Consider the following 25,783-nt stretch of genomic DNA (forward strand, 5'->3'; position numbering starts at 1 on the left):
TATTATGTGATTGTATACAAATCTTACTAGTAAACTACTGTGTTGGGCTTGTAACACTACTATAGGTAATCGGGCCAAGTAGTGTTATTCTAGGCATGTGTCATGCACTAGTAGCCTCAGTGAGAGTTCTAGCAGCAACAAAATGCACACTTAATAGTTTTGCCTCAGTAGTAACACGTAGTTGTCATACTAGTTTGCCAAATTTGTCACACTAGTGTGTGGAAGAAAAGAAATAACCGTAAAATTTACTGAAAATGCGGCACGGTGGCCGACTGGTTAGAGCGTGAGCCTCACAGTTCTGAGGACCCGGGTTCAATCCCCGGCCCCGCCTGTGTGGAGTTTGCATGTTCTCCCCGTGCCTGCGTGGGGTTTCTCCGGGCACTCCGGTTTCCTCCCACATCCCAAAAACATGCATTAATTGGAGACTCTAAAAAATTGCCCGTAGGTGTGACTGTGAGTGCAAATGGTTGTTTGTTTCCATGTGCCCTGCGATTGGCTGGCAACCAGTTGAGGGTGTACCCCGCCTCCTGCCCGATGACAGCTGGGATAGGCTCCAGCACGCCCGCGACCCGAGTGAGGAGAAGCGGCGCAGAAAATGGATGGATGGATTTACTGAAAATATTTGAGGATTTGACTTGCAATACAAAACCAACAGAGGCTTAATGGAGTTCTTTAATTCCATGTTTTGTTTTCTGTACAACGTGTGTGGATAGCAGTTATGTATAAACAGTTCTACAACAAGAAGTCAAACAAACACAACCAATGAGGAAATCACTTCATTTTTCATGTCTTTTTTTCTTTCAATGAAGCAATTCAAAATTGAACAGTGTTCCAAGTTATTTACAAGAAAGCTGACCGGCCCTCCAAGCATACCGGCTCAAACATAACACAAATATATTTACTGAATATATATTGTATATCAAAATGTTTTCGAAAAGTGTTCCATGAGGAGAAAAGGACAAGACTAAAAATCTAGCGAGTCGATTTAAAGTCGTACATTCTCCACTGTAGCCGTCATTTCCTTGACCTGCTGCAGAAAGACTGGGGATGCCCCGATACCAGTATCGGTGTCGATACTGTACGTCTGTACTTGTACTCGTAAAAATGCACCGATACTACAACACCGATACCACTTCCCAGCCTGAAATATATCTTCCAGGTAGCAGCCATGTGTGTATGCGATACTTTCAGGTAAACACTTTTAGCAGACTGGAAAATATGATCTGTTAAGTTGCTATGCTAAATTATTTTGTATTTGAGTGACACCTATGGCATCCATGTTCAGGAGAAGTTTGTGTTTTGGAACAAAATGTTGTTAAAAAAAACAAATCTAAACTGCAAGATTGAATGGCATTATCAAGTATCACTACTTGGTATCAGCGAGTACTCAAATCTAAGTAGTTGTACTCTGTCTTAAAGAAAAAGGAGTGGTATCGGTGCATCCCTAAGAAAGACACAATTTTGTGCATGTATAACATTTGGCTCCTTCTGGCACTTGAACGACAGACCAATCAAAACATCAAGAATACATTTGAACACCAATTCTGAGTAACTTTTGAAATGTCTCATCTAGGTGGCTACATTCAGCAGAGGAGATATGATTAAAGAAGTTCTATTACAACTGAACAGGAATATTACTTTTCATTCCTTTATAGGGAACTCGATATACAGGCGTGTCTCAATCAATTTGAATATCATACAAAAGTTAGAATATTTCAGTAGTTCAACTCCAAAATTGAAATTCATTTATTTCAGAGGTTCAGGCCTATTCCTACCTAAAAAAGTTTCTTGTCATTTCTGATTTATTGTGATGGTTAATTTGGGGGCATTACCTTTAAGCCATAATCATCAAGATAATTAAATCATATTTCACTCTGTGTGTAGTGAATTTATATAAAATACGAGTTTGAACTACTGAAATATTGGATTGACATTGTAATTTATTGAGACACACCTTTAAGTTGGACGTTCTGAACATTTTTCTTTTTAATTCTGTGAGCAATTTTAAATGTGTATTACTGTCAGTATACTTCAGGATATTTATTCGATTTCTTTGGATTTGTACAATTATTTCTCTGGCAGGGTTCCACTGTCTGATAGCGGCCATTTTAGACACTCACTTCTTCTTATATGGCAACATAGTCTGCCACATTTAGATGATTTAGGAATATATGTACGTTGCAGTCAGGTGTTTAGAAAGTACAGAAAATTCAGACGCACAGCTTGAAAAATGTCGAAAAAGGTAAAAAAACAACAACAACATGAGGCACAAATATTTGTATTTGATCTTTTTTTTAGCTGCCTATTTCACAGGAATTGTATAAATTCACATGTAACAATGTTTTCAAATGTGCTAACGGTGTTAGCATTTTCTATTATGGTGAGTTCTTTTCATTTACAGATGCAAATGTTTAGTATTTTATCTGCTTGCTTGTCACTGGATTTAGTAAATGCGTAACACAAAGAATCTGGACTTGAACCTGATGTGTAGTCCAATGTGTTGGAACAGTGTCATGAAAAAGGAACGCCACTGATTCAAAATCCTTGATTTCCAGCACTGGGTCCTTGATTTTAATGTACTAGTACACTCTTTGTCTTCACTTGTAAGACAATTCAGCACACTAGGGTGCACTAGTTAACACAGTCCCTCGACTGTGTCTTCCTGGTAATGTTTTTCGACGACTAGTGCCACTTTTGGCCTACTAGTACAAACTTAAGCTGGATATCAAAAATATTGAATGCCCTAGGCACAGGGGTGTCAAACTCATTTTTGTCTCGGGCCGCATTGTAGTTATGATTTCCCTCAGAGGGCCATTAGAACAGTGAAATGTTTTATCACCAAATCATATTATCACTATTACACAACAAATTGAGGGATAACTAGTTTTGAAATCAGAAGAAAAGGATAACAGTTTGTTCAAGTATTGTTTAAGTTACTGTAGAAGAAGAATTTGGTAACAGAAAAATGCAATACGTCAACATTGTTTATTATTATGACAATTTGGAATTTGGGTACAGATTTTAGCAAAAATCACGTTAGTTAACGAGCATGATTTGCTTTCGCGGGCCACGTAAAATGATGTGGCGGGCCGCATCTGGCCCCCGGGCCTTGAGTTTGACACCTATGCTCTCGGGGCTTTCCGTAGACAATTGTAAAAAAAAAAAAAAAAATGATAATAATAAAAAAATAACCTTACTAAACTGGTGAAATACAGTACTTCAGCATAGTGTCTCTCTTCAACTCACGACAAGGTGAGTGAAAGGAAGCCAAGTGTGAAATGTGCCATGAGGAAGCACTCGTAAACAACAACCTAGATGGGCCAAGGGAACTCTCACAATTGACCAGAATGTAATGTAGAGTCGGAACGTCATGTAACAAAACTTTCGCGCCGACGTAGAACTTTGACATCACAGTACAGTAATCCCCCGCATATTCACGGCTCACAATTCACAACCTCACCTATTTGCTTTTTGTATGTGGAAGCTATCCCGAGCTATTTGGTGTAAAAGTCACCCCGTTTGTGGTTTTTGTACCATTTCTTAAAGGCCCTAAGATGCCATAAGATGGCACCAACGCCCTGGCTAAATAGGAAAGTAATGGTGCCTTGCGATAGGAGTGACCCGGCTTAAGAGTTTTTCGCAATATAAGCCGTCATTCGGCCGATTATTTTTTTTTGTGTGCTTTGACTTGAAAACAAAAATTGGCGATACAAGAGCTGTACGGTGTCAATGAACTCACTTCACAACAAGCGGCAGTTTGGCAGCAGATGACCACTACAAACTACGCCATAGTCGGGCTAACGAATAGCATGGGTGTTGCTGTGTTTCAACCTTGTAGGGAACAGATATTTGAACAGAAGTGGTAGAGCAACATGTAGAGAGGCAATATAACAATACTCACAGGCATACTGTAAATGCTTTATCCTCTGTAATTAACTAACATTACTGCGGCTTACTGAAGAGTTTTGACCCGCTTCATGTATATCTGTATGTATTATACTGCCCCCAGAAGGAGCAGCACAAGGTTAGCTGAATTGAATTAAAAAACTGCAAAAAAACTGTTTAGTTCTGCTATTACTGTATGTTTTCACAAAGTACCGGTACGTTATAGGGTGCTATTTGATTTGTTATTTATTATTTATTTATTAAAAACCATTCCAATTTTGTTTGAGGATAGAACGAATTCATGGCATTTCCATTCATTTCAATCAGCCAAGCTAATTTGAGATCCGAATTGAACTGATATCTGAAGGCACCACTGCATGTTGAAATTAAGCATCTCGACGAAGAGTCAAAACTCGTAAATTTAGGCTGCTTTGTTAGTGGCCGCCTGTACATGTAAACACGCACTTCCAGTGCATTTCTGAAATCAAATAATCTTTAAGCCATTTATTTTCAAGCGTAATGCTGTTAGATGAGTTTGAAATGATATTGACGTGTTTGGGGATCATAGCTTGTGGTATATTTACAGTTTAAACTATTAATATAGTCCTTGATAAACATTTTTAATCGCAGTTTTTCCCCAATTAGCGGTAGGGCTCAGCCCGCAATTTGCAGGGGATGACTGCAGTCTATGAGGGCCTGCTTTCTCTCACATGAAGCTGATGCCACTGCTTTCACTAGTATAATGCCTATACATCACCATATCTCGGTTTAGAAAGCAACATGTGACTAGATAGAGATTGTTTGCTTCCTGCTATAAAATGGTGCTTAAATGTCGGCGCCAGGGACCAACTGCTGACGTAAGGAGCCAGCGAAGAGTTGGTGCAAGTCTGGCACCAGTGCTGCCAGTTCCAAGTGTTTTGCTGTGAACAAACCAATGCTCATTTTGTCTCAATGTGTTCTTGTTTCTACAGATGTGGAAGTGTCAGGTCAAGGGCGAGTGGCAGGTCAGCAGCAGCAGTGTATTGTGGTCCTTGTGTTTGTTTTGTGGTTTCAGGCCTTGGTCCTTTGTAGTCTGGTCTGTCATTCATCTGAAGAGTCATGATTCATGTGACATAAAAACCTTTTACCCTCTGCTCACTAACCGAGTAAAAGTCAAATGGCCACATTGGACTCAGCACTTTGGGCAATGTCGCCTCATGTCGCCGGTGTGCCGGTCCGCCGCACTCGCTCGGGCTACGACTGCCAAAAAGGCCACTCGCTCGGTGGGCGTGCTTACGAGAGGCGTCTCGACCTTCAGATCCAAGCTGTGACCTGAGCGTGCGTTAGGACTTCTGCTCGGCTGGGGCGGCGGGCGTTGCCACACTCTCCGGTTTGACAATCTGATACGTGATCAAGTATTCTGGGTAAGCCTGACAACAACAAACACACAATGACTCTTTATCTTCAAATAATCAAAGCACAACAAATGCTGAGATGCTGTCTTACTAAATAAAGATTGTATTGTAATGTATATACAGATGCATACATTGTACTGTATTTTTAAGCACCAAAATGTTCAACCAAACAAATTTCTTTCGTCAAACAAAGGTCTGCTAGCTTAATGCTAACATATAATGCAAAATCAAAATTAGCATAGATGTTACAGCATTTATAAACCTTTAACCAATTACTACTTTAACACAAACATTATCAATTTAACATAATTTAACTGGGACATGTGCCTGTAAATAAGGTATGCAGTATATAGGAATATAGAGGTGTCTATATGTGCCTTGCGAATGGCTGCAGTGAGGACAGATAGCACAAAAAAATGGATGGATGGATGTGTGTGTGTGTATATACACATATATGTATGTGTGTACACATCCATCCATCCATCCATCCATCCATACACACACGCACACACATACATATGACTACTGTTAAGAATGACTAATGTTAAGAATGGGCTTTAGGTCATGGTATCGTTTCAGTATCAGTATCGAGGTACTCTATGCAGGGGCAGTAATGAAGTCAGAATGTTGGTATCGGGACAACACGAGCCTGGACTTGTCAGCAGCCAATCACAGGGAACATATAGAGACAGAACATGAACTGAACTACATGCATGTACACACCTGTTCTCCTCTGTAGATGACGTACTCCGCATAAGCTAGTCCATTGACACTAGGCCGGCCAATCACTGAGTGATGTCCGGGGGGCGCGTGGGCCATCTTCATGGCACTAAACTGAAGAAAGGACTTACCCAGCGTCACTCTGCAGAACAACATCTGCCTAAAAGGCAACACGCAGGCCAAGTACAGAATGACTGTACATGTAGGAAAAAGTACTTCCTGTGTTGGAGGAACTAGGCGCAGATTTACCTGTGACACACGTAGCAGGAGCGGTCTTTGTGGGTGGGACAACCCGTGCCTCCGCCTATCCCGTAAACATACTGGTTGCTTTTGGATGAGTTCTCTGCGAAGTAGATGCCGGCGCCGAACATGCCACCGATGTAGGCGTGGCGCTCGTCGAAGCCTTTGTGGATGATGGCGTTGATGAAGGGAGAACCTGGCAGGTGACAAAAAAGTCTCAGATGATGCTGTAAGGATCCGTCTTATAGGTTGGCATTCTATAGTGAACTCAATCAGTGATGGCAGCACAATTAGCTAGTGGAGCGTGTCTGCCTCAGAGTTCTGAAGCTTGGGGTTTGAATCTCAGCTCTGGCCTACCTGTGTGGAGTTAGCATGTTCTCCCCAAGACAACAACTTAGCAGCACACAAAATCCTCAATGTACAAGCAACACAAGTTAAAACAGTTTTGACAGCATGGCTGTCTTCCAAGCGCTTAGCTGTTTGCGGCACACTTTTCCTTACGTAAAGACGTCATGATACAGTGACTATAAAGAAACGAGACGCGTTTGCATCTCTTACTCTGGTACCTTTTCAAGCTTTTGTGTAGCACAAACATGGACCAAAGAATGCGTAAAGGTTGAATCAAGGCAACTGGACTGTTGTCCCTCGATTTATGCCTCGGCGGGTGTGACCCCTGGCAGTGGTCAACAATAGGATGTTGTTGCCCGGTGTGGTTAGTGAAACGACCGTCAGCAAAGAATCTATTTGAACTTTCTTATTAAGACCCGCCCCACATTGAGCAATGTGGCCAAATGTGACTGAAGTGGACCATCGCAAAAAATTAGTTGGCGGCTCTTCGCTACACACTAAGCGACTCAGCCCCGCACATCTACTGACGTGCTGCAACAGAAAAAACGTGACCCTGTATTGTGTTTTGAGGCTCCACACACAATACACTGTACTGTATTTATTTATTTTTTTATTAAACCACAAAAACATGGTGGAATTTTCAAGGAAGAAACGGATTGCACAGAAAACTGGAGAGACTGTTAGCAATAATCGGTCGCCCAAAGCACTGATTGCACCCATGCATTTCGGCAAAAGACTATGCGCTTTAATTTCCCAGGTGTAGGCACATTTGAAATTTACTATAAAGCAAAATATTTTATATATACTATGGCTACGTTATGGCTTGTTGGTGCAGCGGTGGCAGCCGGCCGGCTGGGTCTCGCCAATGCCCATATTTTACCAAACCAACTTGTTCTCGTATTTGGGATGTAATATTGTCTCTATGGTGCCTCAATAAACGGGAAATATGAATTAAAATCATCCACGCATTCCTGAGTTGCAGACATTTTTATGCCAAGAAGCCTGAAATCAGGTCATTCGAATTTCTCGAGCTTATCTACGTCACTAATAAAGTTCTCCGTCTACCTATCCGCTCCCGAGCCAGCGCTGTCAACATAACAAACATTTGTGCTCTCACAATTAGTGAGGGTTGGGTCTTCTACACGGAGGAACCAATCAGGGGAAAGGAGGTGATCTTAGCCAAATATGGAAAAAGCGGACACAAAACTGGGTTAAACAGAAGCAGCTGTCAGAGGGGCCTTTTCTCGATACGCATATGACAAAACCAAGGTGTTGTTTTTAAATGTAAATTGACACTTTTATACGAAGTTTAAGAAACTCTGTTGGGCCTTACCCAAGTTTGACCGGAAATTTCAAATTGATTGTTTGCTCTATTTTTGGCCATCTCCAGTTGTATGACAAGCAAAGAGACAGCGTGACTGAAGCATGATAGCAGTGTGCTACACAAAAGCCTGAAAGAGAAGCACAGTAAGAGAAGTGAACAATATTATACCAGAATAATGGTGAAATGTTGCATGTGGCAAAAGAAGTTTCATGAGCCTGGCTGACTGTCTCGTTTTGTTATTGAAACAACTTATATGTCCATAATGCCTGAAAAAGGCAGAGAAAAGCCCCAGATCTTGAAACCGGGAGAGCTCAAAGTGATCAGGCTTTAGGATATGGGGCTAAAAGTTTGACATCGTCATACCACACTTCCTTCACTAAGTCGATAAGAGGTGGTAGATCAACTTATATTGAAATTGACTAATTGGTTGGAACACAATGTGATCGACAACTACTTCTACTAAGAGTATTAAATACAGTGTATTGGTGAAGAAGAGACTCACTATTCCATGTTTCCACCATGTGGTACAGTTTAGTTCTCCATGCTAGTTTTGAATGCTAAACCCTGATCTTTGTTGTGTTTTTGCTGCAAGGTGTGTGGGGGGGATGGTAATAAGTCAGATAATAAGTCAATAGCTACATGAATAACCATAACACACTGCAATCCACCAAAGACGTTCAACAAATATTAGGAACGTCATAGAGTAAACAAAGAACAAAAATGTGGGAGACATTATCCATTTGTGTTCTTCCTTCTTGTGGGTTATTCTTCCTTATCTCGCACTAATCTGGCCATCTTCTGCTGACCAATCAAAGGACTGAAGTGTGTCTAGCTTCAGGTACCATACCCGTGTGACTACTAGGGTGCCACAAAATGGTACACTGCAGTTAATTTTGTTCCTTTACCATGAAAGAGCATGCGCTCGTTGTGGTGGTTGTGATTTTCATCAACAATCTCCTTCTGTCTGTGTGAGTACCTCTCCCGTAACTTCTTGTTCACCACCTTCTGAATCTGCACATATAGCATGATCAGAAATGAAACGTTACATGTATTTTATTTTGGAGGCCTGTACTTTAAAGTTGTATCATTGTCTGCTCATGAGGTCCCTCAAGTGAGTGTGTTTTTGAGGTGTCACCTTGATGATGTTGTACTGGCTGAAGACTCCTCCGGCGTTGCCGCCATCACGGTGCTCTCTGATGGTGCTCTGCAGCTGACGACACAATAAAGAGAAGACAACAAAGCTATTTACATATTAAAAAGGGGGATGTGTGGGACAAAAAACATGCTAATGAAATGCAAAATATTTTCTTTGTGTCTGAGCACCCTTGTGTTTTCCTTTAGAGACAAGTGAAATGTAGTTTTAACTTATAATTAAAAGGCAACACTCTTAAGTTAAAAGAGTCATTTCAAAAGACTCTTGACTGACAATTAATGGTGCTGGTATTAATGAACAAAATCAAAAAATTATATTTCCTACTACCCATACTATCCAAGATGTTTACTTTTTTGCGACATGAATGCAAAATGATTTTGAGTGACTGCAATGTGACAGTGGTATATTATATGGAGCGAGTTCCTGCATGACTGGGAGTCTAGGACCCAATGCACAAAGCAGGGCCCATAAAGGCATGGTTGGAAGATTTTGTATAACTCCCAAGTCAATCACCACAATAAAAATGATTACACCAGTTAATAGTTAGCCTACCTTCTACTACTATTATTACTCGTTGTTCTTCTTTGTATTTTCAGGCAATCTGGAAAGGTCAGTCTTGGTACTGCAATACAATGCTGTGTGCTATGCTGGTCATCTCAAGTACATCACACACTATAAGAGCAGTAAGTACATACACACCATGTGTGTATGTTCTGTCACATTTTAAAAATTGGTTATCGTTAATTGAGTAAAGGATGAATGAGTAGATATTTAAATTTCAGCCTATGTTTTTTTTTTTCCTCATTTAAATGAGACGAAGTATATGACTGATCTCTTCAATAAAACACTGATTTGACAATGGTAGAGGCCTGGTATCAGAGAGTGCAGAAATACTTCACAGCAGTCAGAATATTAAGGTTTCATTTATGTCTGACTGTGCTCATTAGTGTTAGAATCATTCACACTGATATCTGCTGTCTGCTTCTATTAATGCTTTCATTGACAGGTACTTGAGCAGCTACAACAATATGAAGTGTCATCAGATACTGAAAAAAATGTTCAGTGTGATTGACTATATGGATGAACATGCGCAAAAACGCACACACATGCACATAAATGTTGGCGTTACTGTAGGTTCAGCTGCATTTTTATGTGCCAAGGTATGTCTGTGTGCCTACTTCTTCCTCCACCGACTGGAACTCCTTGTCGTCAGGGGCCAGGTCGATCAGCACAGTGCCTTGGCTGGAGCAGTGGAACGTCAAGTATGGGTTGGCACCTGCAAACACAGCATAGGTCCCATTATCAGAATCAGAATCAGAATCATCTTTATTTGCCAAGTATAATGATAGAGTAACCGCATACTGAATTATTTGGACCGCAGGAATTTTAATTTGGACCAAGGAACTTTTGACCATAGGAAATAGTGTCTAAATTTAGTTCCAAGGTCTGTGATCGAGTGGCCACCCAGAGTCAACTGGGATAGGTTCCAGCTCATCCATGACCCTGAATAAGATGAGTGGTAGAAAATGGATGGATACACAATTCCAAGGTTATTTATCAGGGCCGGTAGACAAAATGGGAGAAAGGAATTTTCGTAGGAACGGCATGTAACAATAACTAAGTAACGTCCTAGCCTAGGTGGTAATGTGGAACATGCCTTTATCACTTCAGGAACCTTCTCGACAGTAAGATGAGCGTCTGTACAAATTGTCTCACCTTGCTGACCTCCCAGCAACCGCTCGATGCCCTTGATGAGTTTGTGTCTGTGTCCGTAAGCATTGATCCCGATCTCCTTGAGCTCCTCGTGGCCCATGTCTGCCAGCACATCCAATGATATCTGCTCGGACAACAGAACATAACTCCTGTCACTTTTGTGATAAACCTTATTTGCACATGTATAAAGCTATATAAAAACCAACAAAACATAAATGTATGTTAGAATACCACAGAGAATTTCAACAGAGATCTTCATTCATGATGTTTTTATTTTCATGAAAGCAATATGGCATTATTGCTCAGCCTAGTGGCAAAGTAGAAAATTATAGTTTGGGTGTTTTATTCATAAATCATTTTTCAACAAAAACTAAAAGTAAACGATGGCTTGGATTTGACGTGGTCCTAAAAAGAGCTAAAAAAAGAACCATGCAAGTGGAATGCTTAAACTTCTCGAGTTAAAAAATGACAAAGGACGACAATACAGTCAGGTATAAAGAAAGGTCTGAGTGCAAAGAGTTCTTGTGTCACATATGTATTTTTTTTATGTGCTATAACCATATTAATGTTAGGGCGAGACGAGAGTTATGAGCGAACGAACAAGCCAACAAATTATCTTGTTCAAAACAAGTGGGCACGTAACAACAAGAACTCATTTGAAGCGAGCAGTAGATAATTGGCTAGGTAATTGGAGTCCTACCGCAGAGGCAACGGCTGACAAATATTCATGAGAATCAGTCCAACACGGCGCGCAGAAAAGGTCTATGAATGCACGGCGGTCATGGAGCAACTGATCAAAGCGATAGCGGTGAAGTTTGCAAGTTTGTTCAGCGGCGGGGAGACGAGTGAACTCTCCAATTTAAATTGTAACCCTAATCTACCCTCGTCTGGGTTGCTGTCATCGATGTTTGCGGGCCGAAAGCGGCAGCCTGAATGCACAAAGATGCGTTGAGAAAAAACCCAAGAAGAAAGTCAGTCTGATACAGAGACAGCAGTCTTTAAATGAAGTTTGGATCATATTTCGAAAAACAAATCGTTGGTTCATCAGGATAGACACCTAACTGCAAGTAAACCTTTATTGTAGAAGGTGCCATATATAGAAGATGTTTTTGTATATTGTTTGAGGACCTTTGTTGCTACTTGCTGATTTGATTGAACAGTTTTGGTCTTCAACAGAGGAGGACCTGACTGAATGTCTAATGCAGCTGGTTGTGTTGCATGCCCAGTCAAGTGTGATAAGCACAAAAACAGAAGGACAAGCATACTGATCAACAAACTGGACTTAAAAATAGAAGAAAACATGCAGTTGGCTTTTCCACTCTTCTGGGAAGGCAATTTACAAGATTTGTGTCATGAGTATGTCTGTGGGAATTTTGGGCCATTCATTCAGAAGATTTTTGTGATGGTTTGAGACCTTCACTCAAGTTCTTCCATACCAAACTCTTCCAAGAATGCCTTGATGGTCAATGCAAAAAGAAGAGTTTGCTGAAATAGTTGATGGCGATGGAACCATAAAACCATCCCCAAAAAAATACAGTATCTTGGTAAGATATTCACTTTCATGGTGTAGTTGTTAGGCCACTTGATTTCTGTGCAGGCAGTGTGGGTTCACTTCCCACTCAGTTATGCTGTGAATAATAAATATAATAATAATACGTTTTATTGAGAGACGCCTTTCATGTCACCCAAGGGCATCTTACAAAGTATGAGAATGGTTGTCTGTCTCTAACTGTATATGTGCCCAGTGATTGGTTGGTGACCCGTGCGGGCTGTCGGCATAGGGGGTTAGGGTTCCAGCTCCCTGCGACCCTGAAAAGGGTGAGTGCTGTAAAAATGGATGGATGGATCCTCGTGAAATGCATCAAGATTTTACCTGAATTCTATTGATTCAATCAGGGATTCTCAAAGTGTGGTATGTGGGCTTTCTCTCATGGTATAAGAAAGGATCACTGAATTAAGTGATCAAACTGTATGTACATAATGTTACCTAAAATGTTTAGGTCACTGTTACCAGTGACCTAAACATTTTTTAAATCCAGTAGTTTATTTGCTAAATATAGTTCACTTGTATTTACCAGTAACATTTAAGTATAACACATTTGCATTCAATCTTGAAGAACTGTTTGTTTTCAAACATTTAATTAGGTACAATTTTGATCTAACTTGTGTTTTAATGAAACATTACTGAAGTACAGTTTTATTATTTTAATACATTTATGTTAATGTACAAACTTAGCTTAATGTTGCAGTGGCTTACAATAACATTACAATTACCTTGTTTTTGATGAACACTTAAGACTACTATGCAACTGAATTTTAATGTAGGTCATGAGGGTGGTACTTGGAGAGAAGTATTTTTTTAGGTGGTACTCAGTGTACAAAGCTTGAGAACCACTGGATTAAATCAGAGCCATGCAACCCTAGGCTTTGCTTCTGTATAGCGTAAACAAGCTCCTTATTTCCCATTTCAACCAACCACAACAAGTGGTTTAAAAGCATATGAAATTAAATTATAAAATTGTTTCCCGAATGGAGTGGTTGTTTATGTTGCAAAATATTCTTCTCTCTCCACACACAGACAACACTTTCCTCCAGCTCACCACTTGGAATATCAATGCAGACTTGCTTCCCTTTAGGGGAATTAGGAGAAACACACAGGCTGCATATTGCATCCACTCCTGACTTCAGTGCTTGGACTTCAGCCAGCTGTCACTTTCAATTTGTCTTTCTGCCTCTCTCTGTCTGTTTGCTTCCTCCTCTCTCTCTCTTGCCATCTCCCTGCTGTCTTCGGATGTTGACTATGCCACACTTTTTTTCTTCTCTTTGCCACTCCCTTCCTCGACCAATTCTTCACGTATTCCTTTCACCTTGATCTTCTCTGAGAAGTAAAAGTGGTGTGTACCTGTTCTCTCTGGAAGATCTCTCGGAGGTGTTCAAGTCCCAGACTCTTTAAGAACTGGTTGATGGTCATGTCCAGTAGAGCTGGAAAAGGTGGGGAAGTGTCAGTAAAGGTCAGTACACACAAAAACAATCGGCCTATTTTTGTGCCGATTCTGCGCCTTCCAAACTAAGCATCTCAAACATTTCAGGGCTGTGAATTTTAAAAATATTTTTGCATAGTTTTTCCACACACGGTTTTTCTTTCCTTAATAAATGAAATAAATTTAAAAACAGCACTTTAAGTTCACTTGGGTTATATTTGGCTGATATTTACATTTGTTTGATGGTCTTAAACATTAAAGTGGGGAAACTGGACAAAAAAAAATTATTTGAGAAGGGGGCTAATACTTTTTCACAGCACTGTATGTCTTATAAGATTATCCTATCAGATTGTCCTTAGATGTGATGTATGTTGAGTGGATTCGTCCCGATTTTAAGGTCCGAAACAGGTCGGGGCCGACAATTTTAAATAATGAAAGTTTTCAATATTTACGAACAAAACTTTTCATGTGTGTGGGGAACGCAGACTTCTGGTGACGAATGGAACAGGATGTAGCCAATCAAAGAAGCACCCAAGGCTGAAGAACACGGAAAAACACGTAATGGAAAAAATTATCTTACCCTTTAAAAAAAAAAAAAATTATCTTACCCTTTTTCTTACCCTTTAAAAAAAAAAAAAAAATATCTTACCCTTTATGTAAAAAAGTGGGTTCCGCAGACAGTATTCCAAAGTAATACATTTTTTGAGAACATGGCCATTTTACAAGGCTCTCGGCTCCAGCAATCTTTGGGAACATGGGAGAAACATAAGTGCGTATCCGGAAGTGTTTCTTTTTCTTCGGTTTTGTGAGATCACGTGTGATCACGCGAGATTTATAAGGCGGCGGAACAGACTCTTTGTGTGTGATGTGCTGTGTTGAGATTCTTGGAGTACGCTACACACGACGTACAAAACTGTTTGAATGGCCGATTTTTTATCTTTATGTGTGGGGCCTGTAGCAGAAGCAAAAATCTTTTAAAAGCGGAAAAATCTGTGTGTGTGTACAAGACTTAACACGATACAGAGTATGCATTCAAAAGCCCCCAAACTGAACCTGTGTGTTTTTGCATACATACTCTCTCCTTCTTTCTTGTCCGAGCCAGATGCTCCGTCTGCCGTCCCAGTGGCGCCGCCCACCGTGATGTCCCCGAGGGGCGTGTTCAAGTTGTCGATGCTGCTGGCGGCTGACAGGCAAGACGACGGCGACGGTGATGGAGAGATGACCACGCCCCCTGTGGCGCCTGCCGTAACCACACTGGCACTCACCTGGAAGTGGGAATTGCAGGATTTGGGTTGAGGAAATGACAAAAGAATAATATTAATATTAATTAATAATAATATTTTTCCATACCTACTTCCATACAGACTAAAACAGCTTTGCTCAGCTGCTTCCGCTATTCATTTACATTTCACTTATTTTAATGCAATTCTAGACAGCAAATTTCATAGTTTTTGATTTGTATAAACAAGTTTCCATCAACAGTAACTGCAATAGGTTTTGTATTCAACATTGTGCATTCAACATTAGTTAGACAGAAAAGACGAAAATATGTGTGTCGTTTTCACCTCTTTTGAACTTGAACAAAACCCTACACTGTGTGTAAGCCACTCATCAGTAGAGGAGATAATCAGTTGACTTTTTCAGGTTTAGCGGGCTAACAAGAGAAAATCATATCTATCTCATGAAACCTGGATCAGATATCATATCAAATCAACAGAAATCGTGTTTTGTTAAAGTACAGTTTGAAGACCCTGGCAGATTGCTGACAAGGAACACGCACCACCGGATTGCCATGACAAGTCAAATATAATGTAAAATCAATATGGTTCTTGCTTTGGTATTTGAAAGTGTTCACCCCTGATCAAAGATAACACTAACCACAGTGGCCTGTGGTTTCAGACAGCTGGGCAGGGCGTCTGGTGGCATGGCATCTATCAGCAATGCTCTGATGTCATCGGCCTGTAACAGACATTCATTTAATTCAAATGGCATCTTTACTATGAACACTAACTACCTACCTACCTACCTACCCAACCACCCATCCATCCTTCTATATCTCATATTTTTTTCCCTTCCTTGGGAGGTATCCAGTACTTTTTGTCACAATTTTACAGAAATAAGGTAAACGATCTCAGTAGGCATAAAAAAAATAGCACTTTTCCACCAAGTGACACAGTTCAGTTCGCTTTGGTATAGTTTGGCACATTATACACATAATCTGGTTTGTGTTTTCCTATTGTCCTGTTAAGGTGGGATGGTGATTGCTTCCTCAGCTATCTAAATACCCCACCAATGCAGTAAAGGACAATAATGGAAAATACCCAGCATTTTGTGTTCCTTCTTCTTGGCATGTGCCTCTTTATTACAAGAGGAAGACAAGGTCTGAGAGAGATTTGTGTTCCTTTTGTTCATCCGCCAGTTTTTTATTTCGCTTGTCCTCACTAGGGACATGGGTAAACTGTAGCTTATGCCAGCTGACTTTGGGCAAGAGGCAGGTTAAATCCTGGGCTGGTTATCTACCAAACGTGGGGCATGCGTTCTTTGTATTCCATTCAAATTGTTGCATAATTTTCTGTAAACTAAGAAAAGATTGCTGTGTCTCCATGTTTGCGATGTACAAGGTGCGTCAGAAAAGGACTCGTGTCACAAAAGATATACTGGACTTCATACCCAAACTACACATTTTCCCTTCAATGTGGGGCCAGAGGATCAACCAGCACCGCAACAAAGAGATCCTTCATTCAGTGCGCTAGAAGAGGCGAGAATTGTGGCAGGATAACTTTCTACCAATGCCCTGAGTATCTGACAGTTCCTCGCCGAGAAGGCCATTGCCGTTGTTGAGCAACCTCACTACTCACCTGACTTGGCTCTGTGGGATTTTTTTCCTCTTACGCAGGCTCAAGGGGGTCATCAATATTCGTTTTGATGAAGTTTGGATTTTAAATATATGTTTTGTGACACCAGTCCTGTTCTTTTTCTGACACATGTATGTATGTATCCTATCATTGAAGTCAGTAACCCAACAAAGGAGTGGCTAAATGTGGTACAGTACAGATAGCAAAACTGTATTGCTGGGTGGAAAAAGGGCTTAAGCAAGCTTTTTGTACTGTTGCCAAGTCCAGCGGTGTCTGTCCCTCCTGGTTCTTCATGGTGGGATCAGCTCCATGAGCCAAAAGCAGAGCGCAAAGCTGCGTCCGGCCTTTCTGCGCCGCCTCGTGGAGCGGCGTAAATGCCCATTTGTCGGTGGCATTTACGCATGTGTTGTACTTGATGAGAAGGGCAGCTATGTCCACATGCTTCATGTGATGAAGGACAAAGATGGAGAAGACAGACAAGATTAGAAGCACAGGAAATAAAACCAATGGGTGGGGAGTAAAGAAGGAAATAAAGTATCTAAAAACACTGACATCTCAAATCATCTTTCTCCATTGAAATGAATAGAAATGCATTGCTGTTTCAAACAAGTCACTTAACACTATTGTACTGAATTAAAAAAAAAAATACAAATATTCTAATACAAGAGAATGTGAATAACATAACTTTAAATGTAAAGAATTAAAACTGTTTTTCACTTAAAAGTTTAACATTTTATTAACATTAGATATTAACATTTTGTGGCCAGGCATCTTTGACCCTCGATCGTTAGGTAAGTCGTCCTTGCAGAGGAGCCCTGTCTCGTCGTCACAGTTGAAGACTTGCTATGGGATGTATCCTTTAGCTGCTATCATTTCGGCAAAAGTTTTGAGGTACACATCTGCGCTTGCTGCCTCACCATGCCAGATGACTGAGTGAATGCTGGTCCTCCTTTTTATTCTCAAACCAGCCACGACTGCTTTTAAACAAATTGTCAGTACCTCAAGTGCCCGCGGTCTGATCTAGCAAATCAGCGAAATGGCTTGTGGCCCATTTACGCAGATTAGACTCTCCGTCACAGTACCTCCCGTGAGGCTGCTTCTCCGTCAACCACACAAACAGCAGCTTCTCCATCTTTTCATGGACCTCTGTCTGCAGCTTAGAAATTATTTTAACATGCTTGGCTGGAGCGATAGTTTTTATTGATTTCTGTTTCAGTACAATACCTACTGTAAAAGTGCTACACGTACTGGTTAGCAAAGTCCACTGCACGCACACCTCGCTCACATTGCTCTGTGACTTCATGCTTTAACTTCAATGACCATCACTGGCTTCTTCTCACTCATTTTCTTAGGACCCATAGTTAGAAAAAATGAATTTGCCAACTCCAATTTTTGCTCATAACTCAAGAAAAAAAAGTTGGCCAAGTGAGTTTGGCCATGTTCCAAAAACTCGTAAATTGAGGCACTCATAAGTCTAGTGCCACTGTAATATAGTCAGTGAAGAAGAGCACGTGTGGCGCTATAAAATCAAAGCAACATAATGTCCTTTTCTCCAGAGCAGGTATCTTGTGAATTATTAACCTCATCATAATCATTCTTTTCATGCCTCTCATTTTTTCCTTTTATTGTTCTTCTATCTTGTTTTTCCCAATTCTGCGGTGACGTCTTGGTGCCAATTACACAATGTAGCCTGCCTCTAAGAAGCAGCAAGAGATGCTAAATTGAGTGTTTGTGTGACTCTTCCAGAACACAGAGATTTCCATCTGTTCATCCAACATGTGTTTCATGACTCTTTTATCAGGTCAACACTGTTGAGGTCCCCAGGAAGAAATTGAAATTTTTCCCTTTCCTTGGCTCTGTGCTGTAATGAATTTGAATAGTTTTAAAGATGTGTTGTCGTGCGTCTTACCCCGTATGAAGCAGCATTGTGCAAAGGTATCAGACCTCCTTTGTCCTGCGCATTCACGTCGGCTCCGTGCTCCAATAGATATTCTGCCACCTCCAGGTTGTTGTAGCCAGCTAGACGGCACAGCGGGAGTAAGAGAAAGAAAGTTTGGTAAATAGTAGAAACTCGGGCTAAGAAAAACGTATTCGCTAATTGAAGTAATTCTCCAATTCCAATGAAACAACGAATCCTGAATCAGAATTTTCACATTTCAATGGAAACGGATCAAATTTTGTATTTTATTCTGACAGGGGCTGCAATGAAGTGAAGTTGTCTGGCCATGTCCTTCTTACTTTCACCGCCATTTTGACTGACTGTGCACACGCAGTTGTACAGCAGCCACTGTAGCCGGCCGGTCATATGGAGGCACGTAGCTGTCCCCCGAGATGAGAATCTCAGCGGAACAACACGTCTGATGAGCAGGTGCTGTACGAATGTTGATGGAAGACTGCGACCACGGCATAATGAATTGGATAAAGTTATGCAAGATTCATTAACCATACCGTGGCAGATGACAACAGCTTCTACTAACGAGCAGTTTAGCTAACTAGCTGAAGCCAGCAGATGTTCCTAGCCAGCCAGCATGGATTTACTAATTTTACTGAGCTGAGACCAGCGCAAAACAAGCCAAGACGAAGCGGCGAGGGATCATGGCTTTTGGCAACTTCTTTTTCCAGAGGAAAAATACGGTCTTTTACGTTGTTGTGACTAAATCTGGGACCCCAAAAATCTGGAACCAGGGCTTAAACCGGGGGCTATAGATAGTTTTCAAATAATCAAATAAATTGTTTCATTTGTTGGACAATTATTTCAGAATAGTTCAAGGAGTAAGAATCTGTTTTCTAATTTATTATTCATTTGTCAATGTTAATGCCAATTGCGAATAGGATTTAAACAGTGAGTTTGACCTCTAGTAGAATCATGAAGTAGCAACATGAAGTTAGGTCATAAGCAAGGTGGAAACAATAGAAACACATTGTCTGCTGCGGCACGAACACTACGACAAACAGACAGAAAATAATATGCTACTACGCCAAGATTTGTACCGTAACGTGTTCAATTAAATTGTCTGCCTGGTATAGTGCTAATAGACATTAAAAAATGTAGAAACATATTTTTCTAGCAGAAACGCATTACAGCCTTGGGGCTTGTCTGAAGGCTTCTTTCCCCACAACCTCTCATGTGGGATTATTTAAAATTTTAATGGCCAACACCTAATCGCTGAGTTCACTTTGTTTTATTGAAACTTGCCTTGTTAGGAGTTAATTCTGTGTTTTGCCTGGGCAGGCAAAACACAGAATGATCCCGACAGATTATTTGGACAACGGTCTGATATTTTACGGATTTAAATGTGTTACCTCTGACTACTCAGTCATATTAAGGCAGTGATAATAATACTGTAATAATAATAATGACAACAACTATGGGAAGTTGACCTACATCCATGCAGACCTCCACTATGGTCACTTCTCAAGGCTTTTTTACTCTGCTCCATACGACACTGGATGGAAATAGGTGTTTAGAACATTCAGAAAAAGATTCTCCTATCCCATTAGATTAATATTTAATATTACACACAATGGAGTTCTTTCTACCTCTATAATTAACAATGCACATGTAAGCTCTGCATAACATGGATACTAGACCGCTATTTGTGAAATTAGAACAGGTTTACAAGGGTTATAGTGAGAAACATCGCTGAAGGAGACTGAGCTCAGCTGTACTCGCCCAAATTAAAACGGATCTTGTCACACATGAAATTGCGAATAAGCTAAAACCTAATCGGGCCAACACCTTCAGATTTGAAATGATAAGAACATAGCAAGCAAAGAGATAAAAAGTAAATCCAGCTATCCGATTTCAACGTAAACTTCTAGGAAACTACAGAGCAAGAAAATGCAGCGCCCATGTTGCCTCATATGCTTCTAGCGCAGCATGTTTTAGTGAACACTGCTGATTTTATTAGCCCAGCATGCATGAAATATGGATTTACAAGTGTTTGTGCCTCTCAGGCATTGTAGCAAAGTGGTGCCTCTCAAGACGACTTCGAAATTATACACTGATTGTCTATGTGTGTCTCTCAGAGTGTGCAATATTTCTGCTAAAAGGTTTATGCAAGCCCTAAGGACATCGCTATCGCTATCACTACCTTATCGCTATCACTACCATCGCTATCACTACCTTAGAGCACACAATCACCAGCCACACATTAGGTACACATGTATAATGTACGCATGTATAATGTGATCCAATACAAGAGCTGTATCAAAAAAATCTGCCATTACAAAGACACTAAATGTTGACACTGCCAGAGCGCTATTCATTTAACAATATGTTTCTTATTGTCGTTTGCACTTAATCGTAAGGTGTTTCTAATATTATGGTTAATTTTTGTTGTGGCCAGTGCGTATACAGTATTTAAGAGATTTTAACCATGGCAATAAGCAAATATTCACAGATCAAAATATTTTGAGCATGCTTAACTACGCTCAACTCAACACCGAGCAAAACATCAAGGTTAAAAGACGCTTCATTGGAGGCTGACGAAAGTGTCTGTTACCTGCGAGGTGCAGAGGGGTGGAGTTTCGTCCCTGCGTGTCCCGACAGTTGATGTTGTCTGGGCTGCATAACTTCTGCACTCTGGCCAGGCAGCCCTTCTTGGCTGCATCCAGCAAGGCCGCATCTCCTCTCAGGAGGTCCTGGATGTCCGTGTCACCGTCCTTCACCAGGTCCAGGGGAGTGTTTCCATCTCTATTCTTTTTGCTTGGGTCTGCGCCGTGCTGTGGACAGAACACAAAAGCAAAATGAGAAAATGTATGCCTAAATTAGGCAACCAATAACATAAGGATGAAGATCATCCACAATAGAGAGGACAGAAGGCACCACATCATCCGTAGATGGTGTGAGCAGATATTTCTTTCACTCAAATGTCCCCTATGTGACACTTTTAATGTATCATTTATATGTACTCTTTGAAATCTGATCATTAAATCTGATGTTATGGGACTACTTCTTCTGGGATCCATGTCTAGCTGCAAAATGCTAGTAGATGAATACGTTTTTATTTTCGTATTTGTTACAATGTTTTTGTCCCACTTTTCTATGGTCTCTTTTATGCTAATTTAACACTCACTAATATTGATTCCCTGTCCAGGGAACCTATGAAGAGGCACATTTAAAAAGCAGTCAGGGACGCCACTATGGATTTAACAATTGAGGGTGTCTGAGAAGAAAAACATTCAGGGTTCATTTTAGAGAGGGAAGAAAAAAAAAAAAAAAAAAAAAAAAAAGAACTGCATGAACCAATATAATTCTTAATGGACAGTTTCTGTGTGACACTATGGCAACAAATGTAGAATTAGATAGATAGCTAGATATGTTTAGGATTTATGATAATTATACTGTTGACCCCAGAATTAAACTGGGATTATCCATTCGTTTAAAACACCCCAAATCAGACTCAGTGGACCAGGGAGACTGCTGACTGACGGTCAATCAATTAATCGCCACTTTTTTCACAAATTGTCCTTGGAGGTCTGTACTCTACTGACTGCTTGTCCGTTATGGTGGCTTCCGTGATTTGATTTCGAGACATGGAACACAAGATTTCAGGATTCTGGGACTTTTCCAGGTTTTTCATAGCTGTGACATCACCGAATGTGTTGGGCATTTTCCAAGAGTGGACTTGTGGTAATGCAAGTGGAAGCAGCAGCTTTATTCTGACAAAAACCTCTACACAAAAAAGAACATGCGAAAATTACAACAAACAGAAGAGACAAAGGAAAACCCACTGCTGAACTCAGAAGGAAAGAACATCCAGAGTCAGAACGGATTAACACACAAGCACTGGTAGCGTGAGTATGTGCGTACCCTGGTGCTCCGGGGAAACGAGGCAGCTGATGTGTCTGTAAGAATGTCATTTAGAAAGTAGAATTAATGTGGTAAAGTGCCAACACACTGGACCACAAAGCTAACATGAGGTTATACGCATTCCTGAGGACATGTGCCCTGCGATACCATACAAAGGTGTATTTTATTTTATTAATTACCTTTGTAAAAATATATTTATTATTTATTTTCTTTGTATATTTGGAAATCTTTTTTATAGGAATGTCATTTTAACTAATGTTGTGGATGGTTTATATTTGTGTGGTTACATTTCACCAAGAACATCAAGTTCAAGGACAATGAAGCAATTCCAAAACAACAACTCTTGAGGCACAACATTTGCTCACAGTCTATTTGCCCATGTGTACCCTGCTTGAATTCACTTGCTCTAATAATAATTTATGCAGCTCCATATGGCAACATTGCAGTGGTGATTTAAGCTTGTCTGGAGGTGATTATGAAAGCAACAACAAAAAACACATTTGGATGAGAAACTGCACACTTGTTTGCATTACTCATTCAGACTGATATGGCTGCCAGGATTACACAACCGCTGGCCCTAACTTAATCAGAGAGCAGAAGCCAAAAAGTGTGCCATTTGAAAGAAAAACAAACACATTCTACAAATTAATCTTTAAAATCACACAATATATCCCCAGAATGCAAAATAAACTGTGATGCATTTAACTGATGACGTTCTCCCCATAGTTATATGGGTTTTGTCCAGGTGCTCCGCTTTCCTCCCACAATAATAAAAATGGAAGTTGGGTTAATTCAAGACTCAAAGCAATGTTTTTTATTTGTATGGAAAGCACGTTATAAATACAGTTTGTTTGACTGACAGTGTAACCCCACCTCTCATTCAAAGTCAGCTTAGATAACAGCTCAACCGTGACCAGAAACATGAAAAACGGTTGAAATTGGATGGATAGATGGATGGCCTAGATCCAATTTTGTTGTGTCTGTTTAATCTAGTCCTGCAAACTCAACATCTCTGTGCTTACATTTACTCTTTAGTCAATAGATTCTCTGTGATTGGCTGGTGACCAGTCCAAGGTGTACCCTACCTCTTGCCCAGTCAGCTGGGATAAGCTCCAGCTCATCCGCGACCCTAATGACAGCAAGTGCAATGAAAATGAAGGGATGGGACAAATCCATGTGTTTTGCTGCCAACACTGCCATAACTCATATCCAAGCTGGGCCACATGAGAGAAAGAAATTGGGTCACCCTAGCCATCTAATGTAAATGTAGGAAAAATGGCTTAAATCCTAATCATCATGTAACTGAAGGTGAGTTTAGTGTGTGAAGTTTGTATCTACCTTAAGCAGCAGTTTGCAGATTTCATATTTGCCCTTGGCAGCAGCTTCATGCAGCGGTGAGAACTTCCACAGGTCTGCCACGTTGACTGAGGCGCCGTGCCTGACCAGCAGTTCGGCCACCTCATAGTGACCGTACGAGCAGGCGTTATGGAGGGGAACTAGACCGCTGGCAAAAAGAGAGACATTATTGAGCTTACCTTAATTTACAGCTAAGAGCTCATTCGTAGCAATTGTTAAAGTAACGTTTATTTTTATGACTTAGCGTCAGACCCTTTGTCCTTGGCATGCACGTCGGCCCCGTGGTGCAGCAGGTACTCCACCACCTGCACTCTGTTGTAGCCAGCAGCAAAGTGAAGAGGGGTGGAGTGTCGTCCCTCCAGATCTCTGCAGTTCACGTTCTGAGCCGTGCACAGTGACTGCAGGGAGAGCAGGAAAACAAGACTCATTTAATCTTTTTAATACTAAACTTAAGAGTTTCGTTGTGGAATAATTTTTTATCTCATTTATTGACAAAAAAATATGCTGCAGTTCAACTGTACAGCAAATACTAGTGACAAGCTCAAATCTATGTGATAGAAAATGGGGAGTGGGAGGGAGAGAAATCAAGTCGTTATTTTCTGCCCAGAATAGTTAGTACTTGTCTCCAAGACAAGAAACGTTGATGGTTTAATCACTGTGACCCCAGTTGCCAGCCACACAATTACAAATTAGACTTTTTGTCTCATTCCCTAAAAAAAGAAGTGCCTAATTTAACATCAAAGTAGACAAACAGTACAAATGGAAATTAAGTCAAGCACACAAAAGAGAGTTACTTTGTTCCACAGCCAAACCATCAAGATGGAAAATTAAGTCCATGAAATTAAACATTGTGAGAGGGCAGAAGGTTTTATACTCAGCTTTTAAGTGTAAATTAAAGGACGGCATCAAAAGCACGGCGCCCTGCTGTTTATGGAAAATAACACTTTTTCTTCTTATATATTTTCGATTGATTTAAATATCAACTTGGTAAGTGGTTGTGACAATTCCCTTTTTGTAACCATTACATTCGATTCTATCTGAAAATAAAACATCTTACACATATTCCTATTCATTAATCAGACATTGCTAACCCTAGCTGGCAGCGGTTTTACAGATGATAAGAAAGTAAAGTAGAAAGACACAAATTGAAAATAAGGTGATAAGATGTTACTGATATTTTGTTAGAATTGAATTGATTTTGGGATTTCAGCCAAAATCATAACCCTGGGCTTTTACAGACCAAAATGTATGCCAACTAATTCAATTGAATTTGCAAATACACTATCTGCAACTAAACACAAACTGAGTAACCTTGACAGTGTCCAGGTCCCCCGCTTTAGCAGCTTCCAGAAGTCTGTAGTCCACATCTGAGTTTCTGACCGGGACATTTTCTACAAAGATGAACGGAAAACAATTATTTGCATACACTTGTAAAATGTCACTAAATCTACACCATATTTTCTTATAAAGAATGTAGGTATGGAGAGTGCATCTATTTTTCTTGAGTCTGTTGACACTGATTCTGAAAAGAAACCAAAGGTCACAACTAGATTCTCAAAACCAAAATGTATCCCACGAGGAATCCTCCAATTATTTAGAATAAATGTATATGATGTACAAAAAGAATTATGTTTCGATCATGACAAAAACGTAACTGTCTTTTGACCGACAATTAATCTATGGCAAAAATGCATAACTTCCCTCTATATATATAAGATATTTCCCCAAAAAATACAAAATTTCCTAGTGTTAGAACAGACAACTGTCCTTCAAATGATCTAAAATTTCAACGACATAGCCAAAAGTAAGTTACATGCTAGTTTAATGTTTTACTCAACCCACCCCCAGCATCCCGGTGTCGTGTCACAGGCGGCATATGCATATTGAACATTGGATTGTACAGCGTTTTGAAACCAATTATAAAATCTATATTGGTTTGAATATGTTGATGGTATTTGTATACTTATTTTTTACCATGAATCCTACTTAATTAATTGTT

General features: G+C 40.3%; 1 protein-coding gene across 2 annotated transcripts in view; it reads right to left on the reverse strand.

Annotated features, from left to right (window-relative positions):
• Nucleotides 1-654: 654 nt before the first annotated feature.
• The window catches only part of tnksa (tankyrase, TRF1-interacting ankyrin-related ADP-ribose polymerase a), a 74,317-nt gene continuing 49,188 nt past the window's right edge, over nucleotides 655-25,783 (reverse strand). For both annotated transcript variants that reach the window (XM_061697685.1, XM_061697686.1), the window contains 16 exons: nucleotides 25,096-25,175; nucleotides 24,037-24,182; nucleotides 23,767-23,932; nucleotides 21,119-21,338; nucleotides 18,523-18,632; nucleotides 16,866-17,054; nucleotides 15,637-15,717; nucleotides 14,834-15,023; nucleotides 13,680-13,759; nucleotides 10,781-10,901; nucleotides 10,243-10,340; nucleotides 9,047-9,121; nucleotides 8,817-8,922; nucleotides 6,249-6,435; nucleotides 6,003-6,159; nucleotides 655-5,294 (listed from right to left, as the gene is read on the reverse strand). In XM_061697685.1, coding sequence (XP_061553669.1) covers nucleotides 5,208-5,294; nucleotides 6,003-6,159; nucleotides 6,249-6,435; nucleotides 8,817-8,922; nucleotides 9,047-9,121; nucleotides 10,243-10,340; nucleotides 10,781-10,901; nucleotides 13,680-13,759; nucleotides 14,834-15,023; nucleotides 15,637-15,717; nucleotides 16,866-17,054; nucleotides 18,523-18,632; nucleotides 21,119-21,338; nucleotides 23,767-23,932; nucleotides 24,037-24,182; nucleotides 25,096-25,175 — 2,093 coding nt within the window. In that variant the 3' untranslated portion in view covers nucleotides 655-5,207. The remainder of the gene's footprint in view (nucleotides 5,295-6,002; nucleotides 6,160-6,248; nucleotides 6,436-8,816; nucleotides 8,923-9,046; nucleotides 9,122-10,242; nucleotides 10,341-10,780; nucleotides 10,902-13,679; nucleotides 13,760-14,833; nucleotides 15,024-15,636; nucleotides 15,718-16,865; nucleotides 17,055-18,522; nucleotides 18,633-21,118; nucleotides 21,339-23,766; nucleotides 23,933-24,036; nucleotides 24,183-25,095; nucleotides 25,176-25,783) is intronic.

This window comes from Phycodurus eques, chromosome 15 (genome assembly GCF_024500275.1).
Source record: "Phycodurus eques isolate BA_2022a chromosome 15, UOR_Pequ_1.1, whole genome shotgun sequence".
Taxonomy (NCBI): domain Eukaryota; kingdom Metazoa; phylum Chordata; class Actinopteri; order Syngnathiformes; family Syngnathidae; genus Phycodurus; species Phycodurus eques.